The following is a 24,252-nucleotide window of genomic DNA, read 5'->3' on the forward strand; positions in this document are numbered from 1 at the left end:
GGCCATGGTCTGAGCAGATGTGTAGGCTTCATCAGTTGTGCTCATCTCTAGGGAGGGCCAGGCCAGAGCTGAGGAGAAGGAGTGGCTTCTGTACTCACCTCTCAGCAGGGCTGATGACCACAGCTGCACCGACATGTCCGGGATCTTGCTGGCCAGCTGCATGGCGGGCACCACCATGTTATTACTCTCCTGTCAATGAAGAGCAGCTGAGGGGGGACTGAGGGGCTGGTGCAGGTACAGCTGGGCCCCACCTACCAAACCCTGCTCTGTTTGTGCTCTTGCTGCTGCCTGGCAAACTCCTATTCTAACCTCTGAGCCCAGCTAAAACGACCTTCTCTGAAGTACTCCTTGTCTATTTTAGAAATAACACTGCCTTTGCTCCTGACTGTGTATACATTTCCTCATACATGCACAGTCAACAGTGGGCCACTCTGTGTGCCTTTTTTTCCAATGGAGAAAGATACTGAGGCCAGTCAGCTCTGAACCCACAGTAAGATTTGAAAGGGAGACTCATTCAGGCATCCCTGAACCTAGAAGGGCAGCCAGCAGCCTGCCCAAGGGGCTGCACCAGTAGCACTGACGGTTGGCAAGCAGGAAGTTTGTCTTTGACACAGGAGTCTGGGTTTTAGAGAGGCTGCTGCAGACATGTGGGGCTGTGTGGGTGCCAGGATGTGTGAGACTTCTGATTCAAAGTTCTTTATGTAATAGCCTGGTGTTGACCCTACTTAGGAGCCCCAATATCTCCATGATGAGTCTGGAAGAGCCCTCTGAAGTCCATCAGGGACCATGTCCCTGTCCCCATGATGAGGGCCTAGAACTACTGGATGGGCTTGTACTATACAGCCTACATGGTGTCTGGCTAAGGATTGAGTGCCGATGGTCTCAGGATGAGGCTGGGAGAACTCCCTGTGCAATAGCTACCAACAGCCCATGGAATATGTGTCATATACCAAGACATACAAAACATCAAACACAATCCCATACGCAGATGCTAACACACAATAAGGAGAGGAGGGAAGAATATCAGTGAATTAGACAAAGGGGAATAAAGGGAAGGCAGTAGAATTGAATCAGACATAACTGTTCTATGGTCATATATGAATACACAACCAGTGAAACTCCACATCATGTAAAACCACAAGAATGGAAAATTATTCTCCATGTATGTATGATATGTCAAAATATACTCTAATGTCATGTACATCTAAAAACAACAAATAAAAAAAAGATAGGAAAAAAACCCACAAAAATCTCAATCCCCAAGACCCAGCTTTCTATGATGATACTTGGGCTGGGATATTCTTTTTTTGGAAGACCAGGGATTAAACCCAGAGGCACTTAACCACTAAACCACATCTCCAGCCCCACTCCCCCCCTTTTTTAAAAAAACTTTGAGACAGAGTTTCACTAAGTTACTAGGGCCTTGCTAAACTGCTGAGGCTGGTCTCAAACTTGTGATCCTCCTGCCCAGTTGCTGGGATTACAGGCATGTGCCACCATACCCAGCTTATGTAGGGATATTCTATCTTAAGATAAAAAAGCCTATCAACTCCACACTGTCACAGAGTACACCTTGAACATGAATTCCAGGTAAGCCCGAAAGGTTTTAAAAATTTAGCTAAGGGTTATAGCTCAGTGGTAATAGCGCTTGCCTAGCATATGTAAAGCACTGGGTTCGATCCTCAGTACCACATAAAATAAATAAATAAAATAAAGGTACTATGTCCATCTACAATTAAAAAGAAAAATTTAGCTAACCTCTCTTGCAAACTCAACAATTATGGCAAGAAAACTGCTCTCCCCTAGGCCTGAGGTACTGGTGAGTAGATGATAGCCAGGCTGGGCTGTCTGTGGACACTTGGGTCCTCTGACCGCTGACAGAAAGAACAGGCCTCCCTCAGCTCTCCTGGGCAAGGCTCCTGATGCTGGCTTGGGGTGGCCTTATAGAAATCAGTCTTTTTTTGGGGCTGGGGATATGGCTCAAGCGGTATGCGCTTGCCTGACATGTGTGCGGCCTGGGTTTGATTCTCAGCACTACATACAAACAAAGATGTTGTGTCCGCCGAAAACTAAAAAATAAATATTAAAAAAAAAATTTCCTCTTTCTCTCTAAAAAAATAAATAAATAAATAAAATTTAAAAATTAGTCTTTTTTTTTGGTACTAAGGATTAAACTCCTTTATTTTGGTATTAAGGATTAAATGCTGAATTAACTGTTGAGGTATATCACCACCCTTTTTATATTTTTTGAGACAGGCTCTTGCTAAATTGCTGAGACTGGCTTTGAACTTGGGATCCTCCTGCCTCAGCTTTCCGAGCTGCTGGGATTATAGGCATGTGTAAATGAACCCAACTAGAAACCAGTTAGTTTTTTTTTTTAGAGAGAGAGAGAGAGAGAGAGAGAGAGAATTTTAATATTTATTTTTTAGTTTTCGGCGGACACAACATCTTTGTATGTGGTGCTGAGGATTGAACCCGGGCTGCATGCATGCCAGGTGAGCGCACTACCGCCTTGAGCCACATCCCCAACCCTAGAAACCAGTTTTGAAGATTTGTATGATCCTGAGAAGTGTCCCTTATGACACTATCGGCAATGCCTGTAGACGACTGTGGTGGGCAAGCCCAGGGTAGGTTGTCCCAGGCTCTGCTAGACCCCTGACTCTCTTCTGAACCTGTCCTGGCTGTTCAGCCCTCTGACAGGGCAACCATACTCTGGCTACTTTGGTATCTGTCTCCATGCTAGGCCCCTGTCTGAGCATTCTTTCCCCCCACCCCCCAATTGTAGTTGGATATGATACCTTTATTTTATTTTTATGTGGTACTGAGGATCGAACCCAGAGCCTTGCACATGCTAGAAGAGCGCTCTACCACTGAGCCACAACCCCCCCCCCTCCCCACGACGCCTGACCATTCTTATCCTGCACTTCTACTCAGGTCCTTAAGGCTGATGCCTCCCTGGTACCTACAGCCCTGACCTCATACAGCTGGCTTTGCTGTGTCTGGCTGTGAATTCCAGGCCAGGACCTAGGTCTGAGGATCCTGGAGGCTCTACATTACCCGACATGGGCCCAGGCATATAGGGGTCAGTGTGTGGGTTCCCCAATAAATTGTCAGATACTCTGTGTCTAAAGAGCTGCTTTCTCCACACTGCCCAGTTCAAGTGGCTTCTGAAACAATGCTCTCTGGGTTCTAATCCTGAGTTTGTAGTTTGGGGCTATGTAAACGAAATCTCTTCATCTGCTATGTGGGATAATCACAGCCACTATCCTGGGACCTGAGGTGGGATGCCAACACTTAGCAGGGCCTCAGCTGAACACTTCAAGACACACCAAGGTCACTTATGCTGCTCAGTGGGGACATGCGACCCTCACTATACTCAGAGGCTATGGGGTAGGTAGAAAGAATGTTCTAGGAGTGCAGCTACACTCACAAGAACAAACCTATAGCTTGTTCTCCTTCAGGGTGGCAACATCCCTAGTGTTGAGGCCATGGGATCATTAAGACCTAAGTTGCAGGGCCCACTGGCCTCCGCAAAGGCTTGCCTCATGGCTTTAGGAAGGGGAATGCACCAAACTCCTTAAGAATACCCACTGTGAGCTGGGTATGGAGATGCATCTCTGTAATCCCAGCAATTCAGGCTGAGGGAGGAGAATCACAAGTTGAAGGCCCACCTGGACAACTTTAGCAAAACCTTGTCTCCAAATAAAATATAAAAAGGGCTGGGGGCACAGCTCAGTGATACAATGCTTATTTAGTGGATGTGGAGCCCTAGGTTCCATCCTCAGTACCATCCAGAAGAAAAAAAAAAGGCTGGTATTGTGGCTCAGTGGCAGAGCACTTGTCTAGCATGTGCAAGGCACTGAGTTCGATTCTCAGCACCATATATAAATAAATGAATATAAAATAAAGATCCATCAACATCTAAAAAAGCATTTAAAAAAAAAGCTTCTGATAGGTATGAAGACAGGTGAGATTAAAAAAAAAAAATTGCAAAAAAGCCTAACAAACAAAAAAAAAGGGGATGGTTGTGGTGGCTCATGCCTGTAATCCCAGCAGCCTGGGAGGCTGAGGCAGTAGGATCACAAGTTCAAATCCTGCCTTAGCAATTTAGCAAGACCCTAAGCAACTTAGAGAGACAAGGTCTCAATATAAAAAAAGGGTTAGGGATGTGGCTCGGTGGTTAAGCATTCCTGGGTTCAATTCGTGGTACCAAAAACAAACAAACAAACAAACAGAAACCCCAACAAACCAACTTGTGAGGGGGAAGGAGGTAGGCAATGGAAATGGCTGGATGTGGATGACAAATTTTATCCCCTCTGCCTCTCAGGCTTTTCATTAATTAATTATTTTTTTTTGGTGTGTTGTGGGAGATTGAACCCAGGGATTCACACATGAGAGGCAAATGCCCTACCACTGACCTACACTCCTAGCTCTCTCAGCTTTTTACAATGAACATATTTTCTTCTTCTTCTTTTTTGGTACCAGGGAATGAACCAAGGGGGTGCTCAATGGCACAATTTCCCCAGCTCTTTTTATTTTCTGAGACAGGGTGTCCCCAAGGACACTAAGTTGTTGAGACTGTCCTTGAACTTGCGATCCTCCTGCCTTGGCCTCCTGCATTGCTTGAATTACAGGCATGTGCTACCATACCTGGCAAGCATACTTTATAGTATGGGGAAATATCTTTAATAAAAGTTAAAAGTCCTAAGAGATCACATGGGTGACAATAGGCAACATTCAGATACAGGAATCTCATCAAAGACTGCTGGCTTGGGGCAGGCACACCCCAGGTATTCACTGTGCCCCAAGGGACAGTGTGTGCTGGGTAGACAGAATCCACAGAAGTCTGGTTGAGAGAAGGCATCTCTTTGGCAATAGGCCTGTCCATCCCTTAGGCATCAACAAATAGGAGAGGGAAACTGCTACTACCTGCGACAGCTCAGGGCAGCCTCACAGGTCTAGTACTCAGCTCCTCATAGCTTTAGGAGTGGTGCCAGTACAATGCAGTCTAACAAAATGTGCTCATCCAGGTCATAGGATTGGAAATGTTGTGCTATATGATGGTGCTTCCCCATTCTGTCCAAGCCCCAACCCTGGGTCCAGGCCAGGAACTCACCCTGTGGTTTCCCAGCACATAGAAGATGTGGCCCAGGAGTACAAGGGAACAGGCTGTGAGTCGGTTCAGGTCCTCTGCGTTGGACATCTTCAGAGTTTCTCGCAGAAATCGTCTGCACAAAGGGAACATGGATACTGACACCCTGTAGGGACATCTTTTAGAGAAGAGGCAGTGGCAGCTTAAAGAGGGCACTGGGTCTAGTGGGGGCCTGAGTCAAGGCTGTGGGATGGAGAGGAATAAACTGAGGATATAGTCCATCCACCAACCTCTGCTCTGTACTCACTTGGCCTCGTTGTAGCGACCCTGGAAGAAGGAGAAGAGCCCACGCACATAGAAAGCCGCTGCTCGGAGGCAATGTGAGCTGTGGGGAGAACACAGTGTCACCTACAGGTGGTTTTTATGAAAGAACTGATTATTCAAAGGGAGTATGTTTGTGGTGGGATCTCCAAGAGCCCTCCAATACAGACGGTCTAGAAGGATGGGGTGCATAGAGGTGCCAGAATGAATGAGACAGTCTAGGGTCCCAGAGAACTCATATTACCCGAAGTTCAGAGGGCCTAAAACAACCTGGGAAGGGGCACCTGCAACTGCTCACCTGACAGGAAAGCTGTGGTCTGGATTTATCCTCTCCAACAAACTGTACAGCTACGGACAGAAAACATTAGTTAGAATCTTTCTGCATTTTTATATGTAAGACCCTCAATGTGCTATTGACACAACTACAGCTGCCTAGACTCAATCTGAGGGCCCTGTTCCTGTGGCCTGAATCCCACACCCTTCAACTGGCTCTCCCTTCATCAACTTGCTGGGAGAGGGGGTGCATCAGTTGTGAGGATGACCTGGGAGACGAAAACAGAAGTGGGCTGAGGCTGCACCAAGGGCTAGCCCCCTGCCATTGGCAGACGCCAGGTAGGGCAGAAAACAGGCAAGCAGGGGCTTCTATGTCATATTCCAACCCCTCGTCTGGCCCTCAGACAACCCCTATTAGCTGCTTCCTGACTGCTACTGTGGCTGGGGCTGGGCTTTCTGCTCCCTGTAGCCTGATAAACCACCAGGAATCTGGGAGGTCAGCTCTTTTTGCAGACAAGTCTTAACTAGAACAAAGGCTGTGGGAGTGAAGAGAATCTGGGACACTTTGAAGGAGGACCCTAGGAATGACTATATAAGATTTAAGAATAAGAGGCGTGAGGTGTATTGTAGGGTTAAGGGGGGGATGGTGGGAGGAATCTAACTCATGTAAATATTGTCTGGGAAGATCATGTGAGGGCACTAGGCCTATGAGGATAGCCCTGGGCACCTCCACCCAACTCAATAGCTAATAAATGACCCGACTCTTCGGGATTCGATCAGCTGAGGCTGGGGCAGGGTGACACCCTATAGGCAAAGCACACATGACTGCCCTAGATACAACTGCTCAGGACAGGGCCCTAAGGCCTGCCTGAAATTCTAAAGCAGACACCTTAGGCTATGAGACATTGGATTTTTTCTATGGAATTTAATAAAGCATAGTTCATTTTCATCAGTGAGAGGTGTTAGGTAACTCTGGGAATGCTTTTGTCCCAAACCTGACTTCCCCCAACCACAGCCACTAGTCCAGCCTGTGTGCCTCTCAGGATGGGAGCTATCCCCGTGCCAAAAGGTAAATACCCTGGGGTTTACTGAAATCTGCTGGTGCCAAGGACAACCCCCAGACCCCAAATAAGAGAACTGAGAGAAAGGATACCAAACATGAAGCATGTCACCTACTACCTCTTGGTGTCTATTTCCTTCCCGTATATACACACTCGCCAGGTTGGTCACTATGAAGGCCCACAGCTCCTGGTGGTTGGTGAGCTGGAATAGGAGATAGGAACATTAAGGAGCCAGGTCATATGCTATTATGTCATACTGGGGTCCACTTGGGGTCACAGCCACCCAAAAGTTCCATAGCTTTTGGAAAGCTCCATGGCTATTTTGGAAACTTCATCCCCCACCCCTGCAACTTCAGACACTGACCTCCTATATCCAAGAATAGCACAGTCATTAACTCTTTTCATTATAAATCCCTTACTAACTTTATGGGACATTCACCAAAAAAAAGAAAGAAAAAAAAAAAAGAAAAGAAAAAAAAGGAGAGAGAGAGAGAGAGAGAGAAACCACCCTGATCCCTTTCTCAGTACATGTTGCATTTTGGTACATCTTCTGTTTTCCTCTTGGGCCTGAGACTCAGGTGGCCTCTCCATCTACACAATGGCTAGTGACCTCTGGGTTGTAGTCAGTGCATGCTGACAGGCACAACCTGGTCTTGGGGAGACTGATCTCCACTGGGGGAGCTACTGGCCCCAAAAGGCTGGAAGATGAGTGAAGTTGTGCCAGAGACCAGAAATGGTACTGATGGCTAGGGGTGGTCCCTAGCTCTTCTTGGGAACCAATCTAAACAGCCCAAACAATGCCCAGACCCTGCCTCCCAGTGGGGCTGGGCAAGTGCCTCTAGGCAAGAGGGAACCAGTAGCACATATCCTGCCTACAAGATTCTGGCAGACTGAGGAGGTCCAGAGTTTTCTGAAACATGCAAGACAATTCAAGAAGGTTCAGAAGGGCTGGGGTTGTGGCTCAGTGGAAGAGCCTCGTCTAGCACGTGCGATGGGAGCTGGGTTCAATCCTCAGCAACGCGTAAAAATAAATAAACAAAATAAAGGTATTGTGTACAATTAAGAAATAAATATTAAAAAAAAAAAAAAAAAGAAAAAAACAAGGTTCAGAGAAGAAATGATTGGGTTATGAGAGCCTTAACCCAATGGGTGAATTAATCCCCTGAAAGGGATTAACTGAGTGGTAACTGAAGTGGTAGGGTGTGGCCAGAGGAAGTGAAACTTGGGGGCATGGCTTTGGGGGCATATATTTGTATCTGGAGAGTGGAGCTTCTCTGTTTCCTGATCACCATGTAAGCTGCTTCTCTTTGCCACACTCTTCCACCATGATGTCCTGCCTCACCTTGAGCTCTGAGGAACGGAGTCAGCTGTCCATGGACAGCTTCAGATCTCTGAAACTGTGAGCCCCCAAATAAACCTTTTCTCCTCTATAGTTGTGAAGGTTGGGTCTTTCAGTTGCAGCAACGAAAAAGTTGACTGAAACAGACTACTGCCAACTTTTTATACAGAAATGTTGCCCACACTGAGGAGGGAAGAGGTGGCCCCTTACCCGCAGGGCAGTGGTGAACTGTGCTTCCGCATTGTCCATGCAGTTGACAGAGACGCAGTACAAACCCTGGAAGAAGAAGGTGATGTGATGGGGCAGTCCCCAGGGGGCTCCCATGGCTGTACCCAGACAACAGTCACAAGTGACTCAAATGAACCAGCTGCATCTGGGCTCTACCTTGACGAAGAAGCAAAAAGGTAAAGCACTTGCTACTGTCATGCCAGACCTCAGGAAACTATAAACTCAGAAAGATGCTCAAAAGAACAAAGCTTACTAGGAACATTCCAGATACTGCCTGGGGTGGTGTCATGGGGCATTTTATTGGAAATGTTCAAGATCCTATCAGGGTGGTGCTGGGGCATTGTTCAATGTCCTGGAGGGTACTTACCAGCAGGGTGTGTAGCTGTGCTGCATGGTTGGAGAAGAGTCGGGGAGATTGCTGGCACAGTTGGCAGACCTGGGAGATCTGTAGGAGGGAGCATATTAGGGTTACAGGCCCATAACCTGGGACCTGCTTCTGAGCAGCACTGGAAAATAACCCTAAAGATAACAGGTATGATTGCATGTTGCCTTCCAGACTGGTACAGAGTCTCAGAGGATATATCCATCATGAGGGCAAAATGTGGTTCTGACTCACTGTGGATGGTGACCCTTATCTGTGACCCACCTTCTTTGTCTGTTAAAACATATGTCTTGCCTGTAATGTACCTTTACCCCAGAGCCTTCTTAGGAAGGTAGGCATTGAAGATTATGAACCCTGGAGCAGGATGGGGGTATAAGCATCATTATGGGGAGCCCTAAATTCCTGTACATCATGAACAACATTTTCTGGGTATGCAAGTTATAGGGAGAGGGTTTTCATATTAGTTCTCCAGACAAGTGTGTGTACAAGAGTACAAACTGCTGAGTGACAGTGAGATGACCCAATGGGATGTCCTGCTAATACATATTGAGAAAATGTACAGGTCTCAAACTCCAACACCTGCTCCTTGGCCTTCCCAACCCATAAGTGCATATGTGTGTGTGTGGGTGCACACATGTAGTCCGCCCCAGCCCTACCTCCTGTAGTGCAGTAGCCTTGTGGCCTGTGACGAGCCGGCACATGATGATATGCTCCAGCAGGATCACTTGGAAAGAGGACAGGATGGGGCTGCAGTCGAGCACTGGGGGCAGGGGAAGAGTTAGGAGTGAGCAGACTCGAGAGGCTGAAAGCATCCCAGGGAGGCACTGACTCCAGTCCTCCTACCACGCTGCTCTGATATCCTTACTTTGCCCAAGTAAGGGAGCTCATCTCCTTGTTCAGAAGAGGAAATGTAGTCCAAGCTAGGAGTTGATAGTGAGAGTGTATTAAAAGTAAGAAATCTTGCCAGGCACATGCCCATAATCCTAGCAGCTTGGGAGGCTGAGGCAGGAGGGTCATGAGTTCAAAGTTTTGAACTTAGCAAGGCTCTACGCAACTAGTGAGACCCTGTTTCCAAATAAAAATACAAAAAGGTCTGAGGAATGTGGCTCACTGGTTAAGCATGTTGGGTTTAATCTCTAGTACCAAACAAATAAACAAAAAACTCCAAGAGGACTGCAATTTCAAGGCCAGTCTCAGCAACTTAGGGAGAGCCTACATAACTCAGCAGGACTTTATCTCAAAATAAAAAATTAAAAGGGGGGGCTGTAGCTCAGGGGTAGAGTGCCTGTCTTGCACATGTGAGGCACTGGGTTCAATACTTAGCACTGCATAAAAATAAATAAATGATGGGCTGGGGATGTGGCTCAAGTGGTAGTGCGCTCGCCTGGCATGCGTGTGGCCCGGGTTCGATCCTCAGCACCACATACAAACAAAGATGTTGTGTCCGCCAAAAACTAAAAAATAAATATTAAAAAATTCTCTCTTAAAATAAATAAATAAATAAATAAATAAATGGAAATATTGTGTCCATCTACACCAAAAAAAAAAAAAAAAAGGGCTGGAGATGTGGCTCAGTGTTAAGCACCTCTGGTTTTAATCCCTGGCATCAAAATAAATAAATGAATGAATTAAATGAATTTTGGCTGGGCGTGTAGCACAGTGGCAAGGTATGTGCTTAGCATGTACCAGGCTTTGGGGTTTGGGGTAGGAAGTGACTTTTGATGGAGCATCCTGGCTCAAGAGGCTGAGACAAGACGAACACATAATCTGGAAACTTAAGGCCAGTCTGGGCAATACAGCAAGATTCTGTCTTGTTAAAAAAAGAAGGCCTAGGGCTGGGTATGTGGCTCAAATGGTAACGCACTCGCCTGGCATGCATGGGGCGCTGGGTTCGATCCCCAGCACCACATACAAAAAATAAAGATGTTATGTCCACCGAAAACTAAAATAAATATTAAAAAAAAAAAGTCCTAGAATGATTTATCTTTAATATATTATCACCCGTCAATAGGTGCTCAAGGGCATTTTGGACAAGGAGGTTCTAGTATCGAAGTTGCCTTGAATCTTTTTATTTTATTTTTTAATTATAGATGAACTCAATACCTTTAATCCATTTAATATTATTATTTTTTATGTGGTGCTGAGGATCGAACCCAGTGTTCCCCCACATGTGCTAGGTGAGCTCCCCACCACTGAGACACAACCCCCGTCCTATTGACTTGAATCTTTAGGCTGTGTCAGGGTCTCAGAAGTGGCAAGGACCCTAGGAAGCTCCTGGCAGCCTTGTGCAGCTATCCTTCTGTTAGAATCAAATGGTGAAATCTTTTCCCAGCACAGACACAGGGAAAGAGAATCATAGTCCCTTTGGGTTTTGTTGTTTCTTAGTTCTGAAGACTTTTCTCCCAGTGGTACTCAGGAGGATATAGGAAACAAATGAGCAGATTTATGGGGATTGTGGGCTAGCCACACATACTGGGGGCTCTGGGATGATGCTACACTAATGTCCTATTCCCAAAGGATGGACTAAATAGCTCAGCATCTGTAATCCATAACCTATAACCTCCAAAGATCCTGCCACAGGTCAGTGAGATCCAAGTTGTGATTGCAGCTTTGCCCTGAGTGTGTCCATGTCACAAAATTGATAACAAGTGGCACCATTACCTTTCTTTTTTGTTTTCTTTCTTTTTCTTTTTTTTTTTTTTGGTGCCAGGGATTGAACTCAGGGCACTCAACCACTGAGCCTCATCCCCAGCCCTATTTTGTATTTTATTTAGAGAGAGAGTCTCACTGAGTTGCTAAGCGCCTTGCCATTGCTGAGGCTGGCTTGGAACTCGAGATCCTTCTATCTCAGCCTCCCGATCTGCTGGGATTACAAGTGTGCACCACTGCCCTGACACACCCCTATTTTTCTTGACTGAGCAACACTGTACTGGCAGGTATTGAGTTGGGCCCTGCTAACTCACATGGCCACTCTGTATAATTGGGATGGACAGGACAGAGATGGAATGAGGCCCTGGCCAGTCAGGGGCTTCCCCTTGATCTTAAGCCTGTTCTGCTCTGCTCTCTTGTTGGCTGCAGGCATCTGCCATGGGGAGTGAAAACCCGATCTGCCTATTAGAGACTGCTGCTATGATCAGTCAGATCCAGCATGGGTGGCACCTTGTTGAGCCTCCCACCAGGGGGTGCTGTGAGTCCAACTTACTCTTGAGCTTCTCCAGCTGCATGAGGGCCTTGTCTGTGTACTTCTGTGCCTTCTCCAGGTAGCCCGCCTGCATGGAGTGCATCACTGTCACCTAGCAAGAAGACCAGCAAGCAGAGGTCAATGGGGTCCTCTCCTTGTCCCCAACCTAGGACCAGTTTGAACTTACCAGGTAGACAAGCACACACATGTGCTCCTTGGGTAGCCAGTGGAAGAGGTCAGCGGGGTTGCTGGGCAGGATCTCATCATCATGCAGTGTGGAGATGGTCTGAATGCACTGCTGCAGCTGCTTCAGGCATGGCTTCACACTCTTCACCTGTGGGAGCATGCAGGTGGCACCCATGCTTAAGAGTCTGCCCATTCCCACCTTGCCACCCTTGGCTTCTTCTAATAGGAGTGTCCACTGTCCCCTTCTGCCCTATCTACCTCCTGCAGGAAGTCCCCCTTTCCCAGGGATTAGCTGGGTCAAGTATGGGGTAGGGACGCATATTTGGTAGGTAGCTCTTGGGCATGGGAAGTAGCCTCCAGTGTCCAGGAGTCCCTCCAGCACTGCAGCTCTTACTAAATGGCTTGTCTGCACTAGGTACCCTGTCCTGAGGTCACATGGGTATCTGGATGGCCCTCAGTACCCACTGAAAACTGGTGGCTGTAATTTCCTGAGCAAGGAGCTCAGTCCAATGGGCAAAGGTGGACACTGATAGTAGGAACTGAGGAAGCCTCTAACTAATGAGAGGACCACTTGGTACTTTCTAGGACTCTCACTACTGTCAGTCTCCACCTGTGGCCTCCTTAGAGAGGCCCTGCCTGTGGTAGGTCCATGGAGGCAGGGGGTAGAACTGAAATACATAGGTAGTTCACACCCCCAAAAAGGCTTGAGATGGTCACACAAGCACAGGTACAGGTGCTCAAACAAAGCCTCTCCTCAACCACACCAGTATTACTGAGTTGAGTCTTAGTTATGGCTGGCATTAGTCCCTAAACCTCACAAAGCCATCATCTGCTGGGGAAAGGGATGGACAAACACTGTGAGCAACTGTTGTAGAGCAGTTGCTAGGGTGTATTCTCATAGATCTCCCAATTGGCCCTTAAAGGGGCTCTAACTGTTTATTACTGAGTGAATGTGTGTAAGTTCATTCATCATTACTCCTGAATGAGGGCAGGGCCACTGGGATAGACCCTGTTTACAGAGCACTCTCTGCTTGTAGAGACACAACAGAAAGATGATGGCGCCAGCAGGTGTGCCAGAGCAGGATGGGGTTTTGTGTGCGTGTGCGCACATGGCAGAATAATAGACCTTCTGAGTATCAGGGTGATGACAATGCTACCACAGTCCAAGGCCCACATTCTATTTGCTGCGTGCACTCATCCATGCCACTCTCCAGCAGAGCCTTCCTGTGAGAGGCACCACACACCTGCCCAGCATCCAGGTAGTGGGTCACCTGGAGCACCAGGAAGAAGACTCGTAGTGATTCCTTCTGGATGGGGTTCCCCTGCCAGTTCTCCACGATCTGCCCACACAGGGTCAGCAGTGGGTGTACTTCCTGCAACTTGCGCTCCATCAGCAGCAGCTGGAGAAAGAAAGGTACAAGCACTGTATTTCAGTGTTTATAGGAGCCCTCATGGATTCAGAGCTCCCCAACCACCTACTATGGGACAATACCACCACCCCAGGGAGCAAAGCCAGGCTGAAAGAAACCCTCGCCAGGCTCCTTCCTCAGCATAAATTCCACAACCTGGAATCAGAGTTTCAACTCTGAGCCCCATAAGAGCACACAGCCCTCACCCTGAGGTTGCTTGCCATTTCTAAGAGTCTGGGCAGCTGAGGGGCCAAATCATGGAGAGTGGGTAGGATGTATGCAGGCCCTGTGTGTGTGGGGGGTCAGACCTCACTTCCACAACATGGGCTACACTGGATTCTCCTGCCCAGCCTCAACTTACCATCCCCTTGCTGAGCAGGAACAGCGCCCTGGAAAACAGAGATAAGTCAGATCTTTGAGGGGCCAGGATCTTCCTAGAATAACTAACTAGCTGCCCAAATGCTCAGGGGACCTAATGGGCTGATTTTGGGGGTAATTAAATGGATGACAGTAAACTGTCTCCAGTGAGGTTTGTCTTATTTACAAGATAGCTGCATTTTGTCCAATTCTATCTTTATTAACATTTTTGCACAGCTTTGACAAAGTCCAGAAGACCATGTTTCAGGCAGGGTGGAAGATGGCACACTCACTATCATCTATCTCAATGTTGTGACAGAGCAAACAGTGGGCCTGGAAGGAAGGAACACACAGGGTGAGAGCAAGTTGGGGGACTCCTCAATGCCCCACTGTCTTGTCTGTGACACAGGCAAAGCCCCCCATTAGGTTCCTCTCAGGGTTAAGAGGACAACTCAGAAAGGCTCAGGCATATCAGCAGCCTCATCTCTATCGTTAGAAAGTTTCTATTGCCTCTCTATCCTTCTACTTTTTTTCCCTTTCTTTCTTTTACTGTACTAGGGATCAAACTCAGGGCCTCATGCATGCTAGGCAAGCATACTGCCACTGAGCAACATCCCCATCCTTTTTATTTTTATTTTTTAAAGAGAGAGAGAGAGATTTTTTTTTAATATTTACTTTTTAGTTATTGGCGGACACAACATCTTTGTTTGTATGTGGTGCTGAGGATCGAACCCGGGCCACACGCATGCCAGGCGAGCACACTACCGCTTGAGCCACATCCCCAGGCCCTCCTTTTTATTTTAAAACAGGAGTCTCACTAAGTTGCTCAAACTTGTGATTCTTCAGCCTCTCAAGTAGCTGAAATCATGGGTGTGCACCACTGTGTCCAGCTCTTTCTAAAAGAGCATTTACAGCTGTTCCTAGCCACAAGTGATAAGATAAGCACTGTAAAGAAAGTTTAGCAGACAGCCAGGGTGCTCTTCCCCACCTTAGCTCCAAAGGTGCCTCTTTGCATTGGCATTAGGGCTGAGAGGATCCTGGATTTAGGGCTGGGGGTGTGGCGCAGTGGTAGGCCACTTGCCTAAGCATGCATAAAGCCCTGGGTTCCATTCCCAGAACTGCAAAAAAAAAAAAAACAAAACAAAACAAAAACCCAATACCACAAAAACGCAGCTGTAATTGCCATGCCCATAAGCCCTGTTTTGTTTTAATACTAAACATTTGACTTCCCAGTTTTCTCAGGGTCCTTATATACTATGGCCAAGACCCTATGAAGTAGGCATTATTCTCTCATTTTAAATGTTACGAAACTGTGACAGGAGGTCAAGGAAAAGAGTGGGGACATGCACCAGGGAGTGTATTTCCCTTGCCTAAACACTGCTCTGTTTCATTGATCTCTCACCTCCTGCACACTCTAGGGTTAAGCTTTTTTTAAATTATAGAAAAGAGTTCATGTAGGTCCCCATGTTTCCACACAGAAAATGCAGAGGCTAGGAGGCCCTATGTTGCTGACACAAGGCTTTGAGCCAGGGGACCTGTAAGCACTGAACTTTGGTGGGTGTCCACCAGGCCACTCAGCACAAACCATGTGAAACTAAACTGTGTGCCCAAGAAGGCTTGTCTGGGCAACGCTCACAAGTGAATGTTTTCTGTGATCAGCTGTCCTCAGAGGGTGGCTTTGAGATTTGCTGAAAAAACCCAGAGCCCAACAGCTTGGCATGTCACCACAGACTCATCCATAGTAGAAAAATGTAGGGGACAGGGAGGGTCTAGAATATGGTGTCCTTAAGTCAACCAGTGTAACCACCATCAACCCAGGACAGGGCAGCCAAGTGATGGTACTGAATACTTCGACAGTGTTCCAGTGATAAGAACAGCCTGCAGGGAGCTTCCTGGTACCTGGAGGGTCTAGAAAGTCTACAGCCTAGCCTCAGAATACCTGCACATGGGTCAAGAAGGTCTCCAATGTGGGCATTTTCCAGAATCCCAACATGTTTGCACACAATAAGAGCACTGCTGTATGGAGCCACTACTAAAGAGGATTCTTCTATATTGGGGAAAGAGGAAGCGCTCACCGAGGGTACAAAGGGAATGATGATGGCGTCTGGCCCCTAACTCTTGAACAACAGTCCATGCAATTTTGCACATAACATGATCTTGATGTCCCTTCCTTGACCTAAACAGTGGCTTAATCTGCTTCCTGTTTTTTTTTTTTTTGTTAATATTTTTATTTTTTAGTTGTAGTTGGACCCAACACCTTTATTTCACTTGTTTATTTTTTTATGTGGTGCTGAGGATTGAACCCAGGGTCTTGCACGTGCAAGGCGAGCGCTCTACCGCTGAGCCACAACCCCAGCCCTGCTTCCTGTTCTTGATCCACAGATTTCTCAGTGGCCTGAGCAGGTGAAGTCGTCTATAGTCTGTGCTGTGCATGCCCGGTGCCACTGAGGGTGCATCTTTGCAATGAAGAGCAATAGTTAAGCATATTGTGTGAGCACTTGTTATTTCAAAATATGCTGGAAATGTATAAGTGCCAACTCTGTAGACAATTTCAGCTGTCTCTCAGCCCTATCCAGTTTTTTTTACTTTATAAACCACAGGATAAAAGGCATCTCATTGTACTGTTAACTTGCTTATCTCTTATTATGCAAAAGGATGGGCTTTTTTTTTTTTCACACTAAAATCCTATTTGTGCTCAGGAATAAAATGGCTAAGCCAGAGGTGAGGGGTGGAATGGGTGCTTACCGTGTGTACTCGGATCCCACCACCCTGGCGTATTCGGCCCCTACACCCAGGAGGTCACATGCTGACACCAAGTCCTTCTCAAGTGTGTGCAGTTGCTAAAAAGAGAAAGAACAATGACAGCTGCTGCCAAACCTGTGTTCTACAGAGCCTGGCCTTACTGTTTTGCTTTATCAAGTCAATGTTAATTGTTCTGAGTACAGGCCTCTACCCTACCTATAGTACACAGCATTTAAACTTAATGGGGTATAGAACCAGTAGTTCATTCTCATGAGCACAGACCCCCCAAGGTCCTGTGAGTGTCCAAGGTAAGAAAGTCTAGGTGCTTCCTGGGTCTCCTGAGGAGGGCATCTGTGGTGTGCTCTGGGGCTGATGAGGAACTCCTTCAAGGGCAAGCATCTAGCCTTAACTGCTGAAAATCCAAAAGCCTCAAAAGGCTGAAAGTCACCTGCAGGTTTACACTTTAGAGCACAGGTTCCTCCTCACCATGCATATAACTCTGTGATCTTGGGTGAGTGACTCAAAGCATGGCTTACTTTTCTTTTTGTCAACAGGCACAATTGTGTGTGGGAAGATTAAAGGAGACAGTGGTGTGTGGGGGGGACCCTCTCAGTCAGACCTTTCTGTAATGAGGAGTTCCTCTGGTTAGGCAGTTTTGGCCCAGGGCCAACATGCTGTGTGCCCAAGAGGGTGATAGGGTTGTCACAGAAGGTGGGCCATCCTGCCCTCCAGGCCATCTCAAGACAGGAAATGCTGGCCAAGGATCTGCCTGAGAGTACCTAGTGAAGAGAAGGTGCTGACCCACCTGCCCCTCCAACAGAGCTAGAAAGGCCCAGCTCAGAAAGCCCACTCATCTAAGTATCTTGGCACACAGGGATTTGGGCACCACCTACATCTGAGAAGTTGAAGGTAGGTTGTGGGGGGAATAGGGTAGAACCCAGGACGAGGCTATGCCCTGTCAGTCCCCATGAGTGGGGCACTGGGAAATAAGGCTTGACTCAGCACGCATTGTCTAATAGGCAGTCTCTGCATATTTTTGTTTGTTTTTAAGACATGGGTCTCACTATGTTACCCAGGGTGGGTCTCAAACTCCTTGGCTCAGACAATTCTCCTGCCTCAGCTTTCCAAATAGTTGAGACTGAGGCACTGTGCCACCATTCCCAGCTCTCTGTGTAGCTCTTAAAGAACTCAGAGGGCCTCTGGCAGGAAACATTCCCCAACTGCAATGGACATAGGGGAATAGCAAGGAGGGAGGAAAAACTGAAGATGCCCAACTAACACAAGGCCCCTGGGAGACAGGCACTTCCACTGATTACCCCAGGTGCTATGGCACTTCATAGAGCCTGGGGCACTGCTAATAGCAAGGCGCAAGCTAGGGATGCTATTAAGGACTGAGGCTGGAGGGCACTTGTTAGCAGGTTAGAGAAATGTCCTTATATACCCACCCACATGGGGTAGCAGCCTGAGGGGAACCTATGCATCCTGATTTCTGCTGTTATTTGTACTTGGGAATACACCATCCCCCAAGGTCCTGACCTCTGGTACTCACAGCAAGCTGGAAGAGCAGGCGGCAGTGCCAGTATGGGGTCTGCTGTGAGATCTGAATCGCTTTCCTCAGCAGTGGCTTTGCTGCATCAACAGAATTCTGAAAGGAAATAGTCAAGTTCAAGGAGGAAAAAAAACAAGCTGGCAATCAAGCTGGATTCCTTATGTAGCAGCTGCTGCGCCAGAAGGCCGGTCCTGTTTGTCCTTACCAAAGGATTTTTTTTTGGGTTGCCAAGTTACTTTATTAAAAGAAAAAAAAAAAAAGATTTTACTAAACTCACTGGTTGGAAAGTTTTTGCACTACTCTTAAAATAACTTCTTTTATTTTTAAAAAATGTGTGTGTGTATGTATGTATATATGTATATATATATTTAGATGTAGGTGGACACAATACCTTTGTTTTATTTTTATATGGCGCTGAGAATTGAACTCAGTGCCTCACGTGTGCCAAGGAAGCACACTGAGCCCCAGCCCTTAAAAAACTTTTTATTCAATTAAACTGAAAGTAGTTTCAGTTCAAAATCTTGCTCCATCAAATAAGATGCCAGTGCCCAGTTTTCATGTTCTAAGACCAGAAAGATACGCCAGGGACATGGAACACACAATTCCCGCTGCCTAGGCCACTGCATAAATCTTTTCGAAGTGGGGGAGGCAATATTCAACTGCAACTGATAAATAAGCCAAACTAGGGCTGGAGAATGTGGCTCAGTAGTTTAGGTTTGCCTAATATATACAAGGCCCTGGGTTCGATTCTTGGCACCACCGCTAAGGAGAAAAAACAAAAACAAAACGAACTATGGACCTATTAGGCTAGGAACAAGGCTGCTTTCGCAGTAGAAAAGGAATCAGCTGGCCCTTGTTAGCAAATGATTATTCACAGAAACCCTGGTACTAGGGTGTAGGCGGTAGAAAACACAGTTGGCAATGTGTGTCCATGGGTTCTGCAGCTACGGATTCAGATAGCTATGGACCAAAAATATTCAGGGAAAAACAAACTGGGTATGTAGTGAACACATACAGACTATTTTTCTTGTCCTTATTCCCTAAACACCACAGCATGACAAATTTTTGTATAGCATTTACATTGCATTAAGTGTTGTAAGTAATCCAGAGGCGATTTAAAATATATGGGAGAGGGCTGGGGATGTGGCTCAAGCGGTAGCGTGCTCGCCTGGCATGCGTGCGGACCGGGTTCGATCCTCAGCACCACATACAGACAAAGATGTTGTCTCCGCCAAATACTAAAAAATAAATATTAAAAAAAAAAAGAAAAAAAATATATGGGAGAGGGGCTAGTGGGTGTAGGAAGCTCAATGGTAGAGTGTGTGTTCATTAGCATGCATCAGGCCCTGGGTTTGACTCTCAGCACCACAAAGAATAAAGTAATAAAAGAAATCCATAGGAGGATGTGTGTAGGTTCTGTCTGCTATCATATTGGAGGGGGATCCTGAACTAACCCCTTATAAATGCTGAAGGATAATGGTAATTAGAAGTATTAAAAGCCAGAAAGGAGAGCTGGGGTTGTGGCTCAGTAGAGCGCTTGCTCTACTTGCAAGGCCCTGGGTTCGATCTTCAGCACCACATAAAAATAAATAAATATAATAACGGTATTGTGTCCAACTACAACTAAAAAATAAGTATTAAAAAAATAAATAAATAAAAGCCAGAAAGGATTTCAGATTCTGTGAACCCTAAGGTGTTACTCTGTCACACCAAAAGGGAGAGATTCTTTGGTTTTCACAAAACTTAGTATTTTCTTACCTCTTGACAGTACAATTCAGACAACAGACTTGCTGCTTCAAATTTAACATCTTCAAACTGTGGGATCTAGTGATGTCCAGTTAAGGAAGTAGATACTGAAAAAAGGTCAATTTCAAAGGTCCACAAATCAGGGTTCTAACACTGCAGACATGTTCCTGGTGTTCCAAGTTCTCATATTCTCCAGTGCCCCCTGAGCTTGTTGCAGGTGGGTGTGGAGCCAGATGCCAGGGTAAGGGAGGCATGAAGAGGAACATGGCATCCAGGAAGAGGCTCCTGGCCTCGAGGAGTAGCCAAGGATAGAGCTAGGATTCTCCAGATTCCAATCTAACAAATTTCTTTTATTTAAATAAAACATTCCTTCAAGGGAAAGGTACAGGCCTGGGATGTAGCTCAGTGGCACAGCACTTGCCTGATTGGCAGCAGGCCCTGGGTTCAATCCCCAGCAATATAGAAACAAATAACAATAACAATAAAAATAAAAACATAGGCCCCAACAAGAAAAGGATACTTGCTGTGATATCAACCACTGAAAGAGAAAGAAAAAAAGATGAATTCTCAGGCAAATATCAGCTCAGTTATTGGCTTACTTGGGGAATTTTTTTTTTTGGTACTAGAGATTAGAACCCTGGGGGAGCTCAACCATTGTGCCACATCTCCAGCATTTTTTGTATTATATTTTATCTAGAGACAGGTTCTCACTAAGTTGCTGAGGCTGGCTTGAACTTGTGATCCTCCTGCCTCAGCTTCCAGAGCCTCTGGAATTACAGGAGTGCACCACACTTGGCTACTTTGGGATTTTTACAGGTTGCTCTCCAGCCCCCATTACAGGAGTCCAGTTAAATAGGAAAGTAGCCTACTCAGCCTGAGAGAGTAGGCTCAATTTCCCTTCAAAGCAACAATGGAAATGAAGCCATAGGGTACTTGGTGGGTGCCTAGGGAAGAGAGAATATCCTCTTTTGACATCAGAAGAGGGGTTTGCACTTGGGAGTCAGATCCTTTCTACTGTTGGCAAGGTCAATTTCAGTCAGGCAAGGAGCCCATAGTTAATCTGGCTCTCACATGCCATATAGTAATAGGGCTGACATTCAGGCAGAGAAGATGATGTTCAGAAAAGCTTTACACAAGGAATCAGGTACAACTGGAGAATGGGACTCGGGGTGTCAGTCCTTCTAGATAAGTGTGACTTGGAAGGCCAATGGGTCTTCTGTGCTTCTAACCCTGACTGTGCAGCCTTAGTTAAAGGTGAAAAATGAAAGTACCCAACTAGATCAGAGTTTTAAGATTGTCCCAGATGCACCAAAGAAATGTACAGAGAGGGCTGGAGTTGTGATTCAGTGATAGGGCACTTGCCTAGCACTTGTGAGGCACTGGGTTTGATTCTTAGCACCACATAAAAATAAATAAATAAGGGCTGAGGTTGTGCCTCAATGGTAGAACACTCATCTAGCATGTGCAGGCACTGGGTTCAATCCTCAGCACCATGTAAATAATAAAAAAAAATTGAAAGTATCATGTCCAAGTACAACTAAAATATAAATAAATAAAATAAAGGTATTGTGTCCATCTACAACTAAAAATATTTTAAAAAAAGAAAAAGAAAGACAGAAAAGAAAAAAGAAACGCAGAGAGAGGAGCCAGTGCAGCCCAGGGGTCAGCTGAGGGATGACTAAAGTCACATAAGTGAGCAAGTCTTGAGCTAAGACCAGCTGCCCACAAGACACAGATAGGCCAGGAGGGGGAGCTGTGAGACAGTGAGAGGGAGAGAGGGAGGGACTCCTATTGCCAGGGTTACTGATACTGACACTACCTGTGGCAAGAAGGCAGCCAGAGCATCTATCTCCTCTTGTTCCTGCCCAAGACCCCTTGAAGCATGAACAAGAGGGTCTCCAGAGGGGCAGAGCCAGCACCTGAAGCCAAGAGTGTAGCCCCAGAGGTGAGGTTCCTCAGCAGGAGACAATGTGTGGAGACAGCACTTGTGATATGGAGGAACTGGTGACCACTGAAGTCAGGGTGCTTTCTATAAAAGCTACTTCACCTTGAAGCCCAGTCCAGCAAGAGAAGCTCTCTGGAAGGCCACCAATTAGAAGGAACAGCCAGTCAGAGAAGAGAAAACACTATGGAGGAGGTGCTGGGTTAGAGTTGTGCCAAGATGCCATCCAACCCCAATATAGATCACAGGGCAGGCAAGACCTCCAGAGAAAACAGGAAGCCTTTCAGAGAGTCCTGGATGGCCAAGATGGAGTGGGCTGAGTAAATTCAGCCATAGCTGACCTCCTAGTCCTATCCATGCCTCGGAACTGTGATAAATAAAGCCGACTCCATTTCTCTGCTACTACACCTCAATAGAAGTAAGCTAGGCAATGAGAAAAGATGTGAACTCCCCCTGCCCTCAATCTGATTTGGGGCAGAGAAACCTTCCAAGCCCAAGATGCTCTTGCTACCACCCTCAGTGCACTCTGGGTCTGGTGCTGAGGAAAGCCTGCACAGGCATGTCTGTGGGAGGCAACTTGCAAGGGATGCATCCAATTACCCACTGCCTGGGGAGAACCCCACTGTTCTATTTCTATGAAGTCTTGGCCAGTGCTGTAGCTTATGCCTGTGTGGGCTCATTAATGTCTTACAGCAACCATTTTAAAATTCTTTCTCCTTTGGGGGCTTTTGAGTGGTTAACATCTATTCAGCAGATAGTTGGGATGGACCTAATTTGTTCTTGACCTGACTGACATCTTTTCTTCATGAATTAGATGTGCCTGCTAATGATCAGCTTCCCTCTGTCAGCTCCTTCCATTTTCTGGGAATCATATTTCTGCCAGGTACTGTGGTCTACACTTTTAACCCCAGAAGCTCAGGAGGCTGAGGCAGGAGGATGACAAGTTTGAGGCCAGCCTCAGCAACTAAGCAAGACCCTAAGTAATTTAATGAGTTCCTGACTCAAAACACCTGGATCGGTGTTAAAGCACCTCTGGGTACAATCCCTAGCATTAAAGAGAGAGAAAGGTGGGGGATGGGGGGAAAAAAATCACATGTCTCCCAGGCTTCCAGAGAAGGAGAGACTGGGAGATTGGTGAGCTGGGAAGTATCTTGCTCAAAGGTTCAAGACATGAACTTTCTCTTCTGAAAGCCACTTGTTGTTGGGAGCACTGGCTGAGGACAGAGGACTAGGTTCAAGGTAGGGATTTACTAAGTGAGTTAGCAATGCTCCAAGTCTTTTGAGAAATCTTAGATCCTAGAGCTCTTTTTTGTTGTGTTCCTGCATTGCTAGAAATAGAATTCAGGGCCTTGTACATACCAGGAAAACACTCTACCATTGAGCTAGCCTGCACAGACCCTAGGGCTGTTGAACATTAATTTTCTAGGCCCACTGACCTTTCACCATTCTTTCATATGTATACAGAAGTCTCCCATATGTTACTTGATAATGGGGATGCACTCTGTGAAATGCATTGTTAAGTGATTTCTTGCTGCATCTAAGCACACCAGACTGTTAAGACAGCTACAACACTACGAGGAAATATTATCTTATGGGATCACTGTCGTTATGTGCAGTTTGGGGATTGACCAAAATGTCATTATGTGTTAGGCGACTTTACATACAAATGGAGGACATCAGATAAAGAAAGCATCATGATGTGCTGCCTCAGTCAATGCTGTGTTCCCAGTGCCTGCAATAGGCTGACATGCAGTAGATACTTGGGAAACATTTGCTGCATAAGCAATGCTTTATCCATTCAGATAATGAATAGAGTTTATCTAGTATTGCTGGAATATAAAGGCTTCCATATGTGCAAACAGTCAAAGAACTCAGGCTTATGGCTTTCAGACACAGAGCCTTAATTTACTTTTTTTTGGCAGGGGGAGGGGTACTGGGGATTGAACCCAGGGCACCTAACCACTAAGCCACATCCCCAGCCCTTTTTGTATTTTACTTAGAGACAGGGTCTCACTGAGTTGCTAAGTGCCTTGCTAAGTTGCTGAGGCTGGCTTTGAACTCACGATCCTCCTGCCTCCGCCTTCCCAGCTGCTAGGATTACAGGCGTGCACCACTGTGCCTCACTGGAGCCTTATTTTAATATTTTGGTTGTAGATGGATACAAGATCTTTTATTTATTCATTTATTTTATGTGGTGCTTAGCTCTAAACCTGGTGCCTCACAGGTCCTAGGCAAGCACTGTATCACTGAGCCACAACCCCAGCCCTAGAGGCTTTTTTAAAAAAATTTCTTATAGTTATAGATGGACAGAGTGCCTTTATTAATTATTTTATGTGGTGCTAAGGATTGAACCCAGTGCCTTATACATGCTAGGCAAGCGCTCTGCCACTGAGCTACAGCCCCAGCCCAAGCCTTCACTCTTAAAAACAGTACAAACATCACCT

The 24,252-nt window shown here is 46.3% G+C and overlaps 1 protein-coding gene across 6 annotated transcripts in view; it reads right to left on the minus strand.

Annotated features, from left to right (window-relative positions):
• Mau2 (MAU2 sister chromatid cohesion factor) overlaps positions 1-24,252 on the minus strand; it is a 36,176-nt gene that overhangs the window by 3,888 nt on the left and 8,036 nt on the right. For 2 of the 6 annotated variants that reach the window (XM_076845311.2, XM_076845262.1), the window contains exons 2-17: positions 20,387-20,404; positions 19,879-19,944; positions 18,121-18,216; positions 16,575-16,669; positions 13,834-13,861; positions 13,308-13,463; positions 12,065-12,211; positions 11,899-11,989; positions 9,353-9,456; positions 8,682-8,759; positions 8,297-8,362; positions 6,863-6,949; positions 5,712-5,761; positions 5,400-5,477; positions 5,117-5,228; positions 99-189 (exon numbers count right to left, since the gene is read on the minus strand). In XM_076845311.2, coding sequence (XP_076701426.1) covers positions 99-189; positions 5,117-5,228; positions 5,400-5,477; positions 5,712-5,761; positions 6,863-6,949; positions 8,297-8,362; positions 8,682-8,759; positions 9,353-9,456; positions 11,899-11,989; positions 12,065-12,211; positions 13,308-13,463; positions 13,834-13,861; positions 16,575-16,669; positions 18,121-18,216; positions 19,879-19,944; positions 20,387-20,404 — 1,363 coding nt within the window. Of the gene's footprint in view, positions 1-98; positions 190-5,116; positions 5,229-5,399; positions 5,478-5,711; positions 5,762-6,858; positions 6,950-8,296; positions 8,363-8,681; positions 8,760-9,352; positions 9,457-11,898; positions 11,990-12,064; positions 12,212-13,307; positions 13,464-13,833; positions 13,862-16,574; positions 16,670-18,120; positions 18,217-19,878; positions 19,945-20,386; positions 20,405-24,252 lie in introns of those variants that run through there. The other 4 variants (XM_076845273.1, XM_076845283.1, XM_076845293.1 and 1 more) reach the window with 4 other exon arrangements.

The sequence above is a fragment of the Callospermophilus lateralis genome, chromosome 1 (genome assembly GCF_048772815.1).
Source record: "Callospermophilus lateralis isolate mCalLat2 chromosome 1, mCalLat2.hap1, whole genome shotgun sequence".
Taxonomy (NCBI): Eukaryota; Metazoa; Chordata; class Mammalia; order Rodentia; family Sciuridae; genus Callospermophilus; species Callospermophilus lateralis.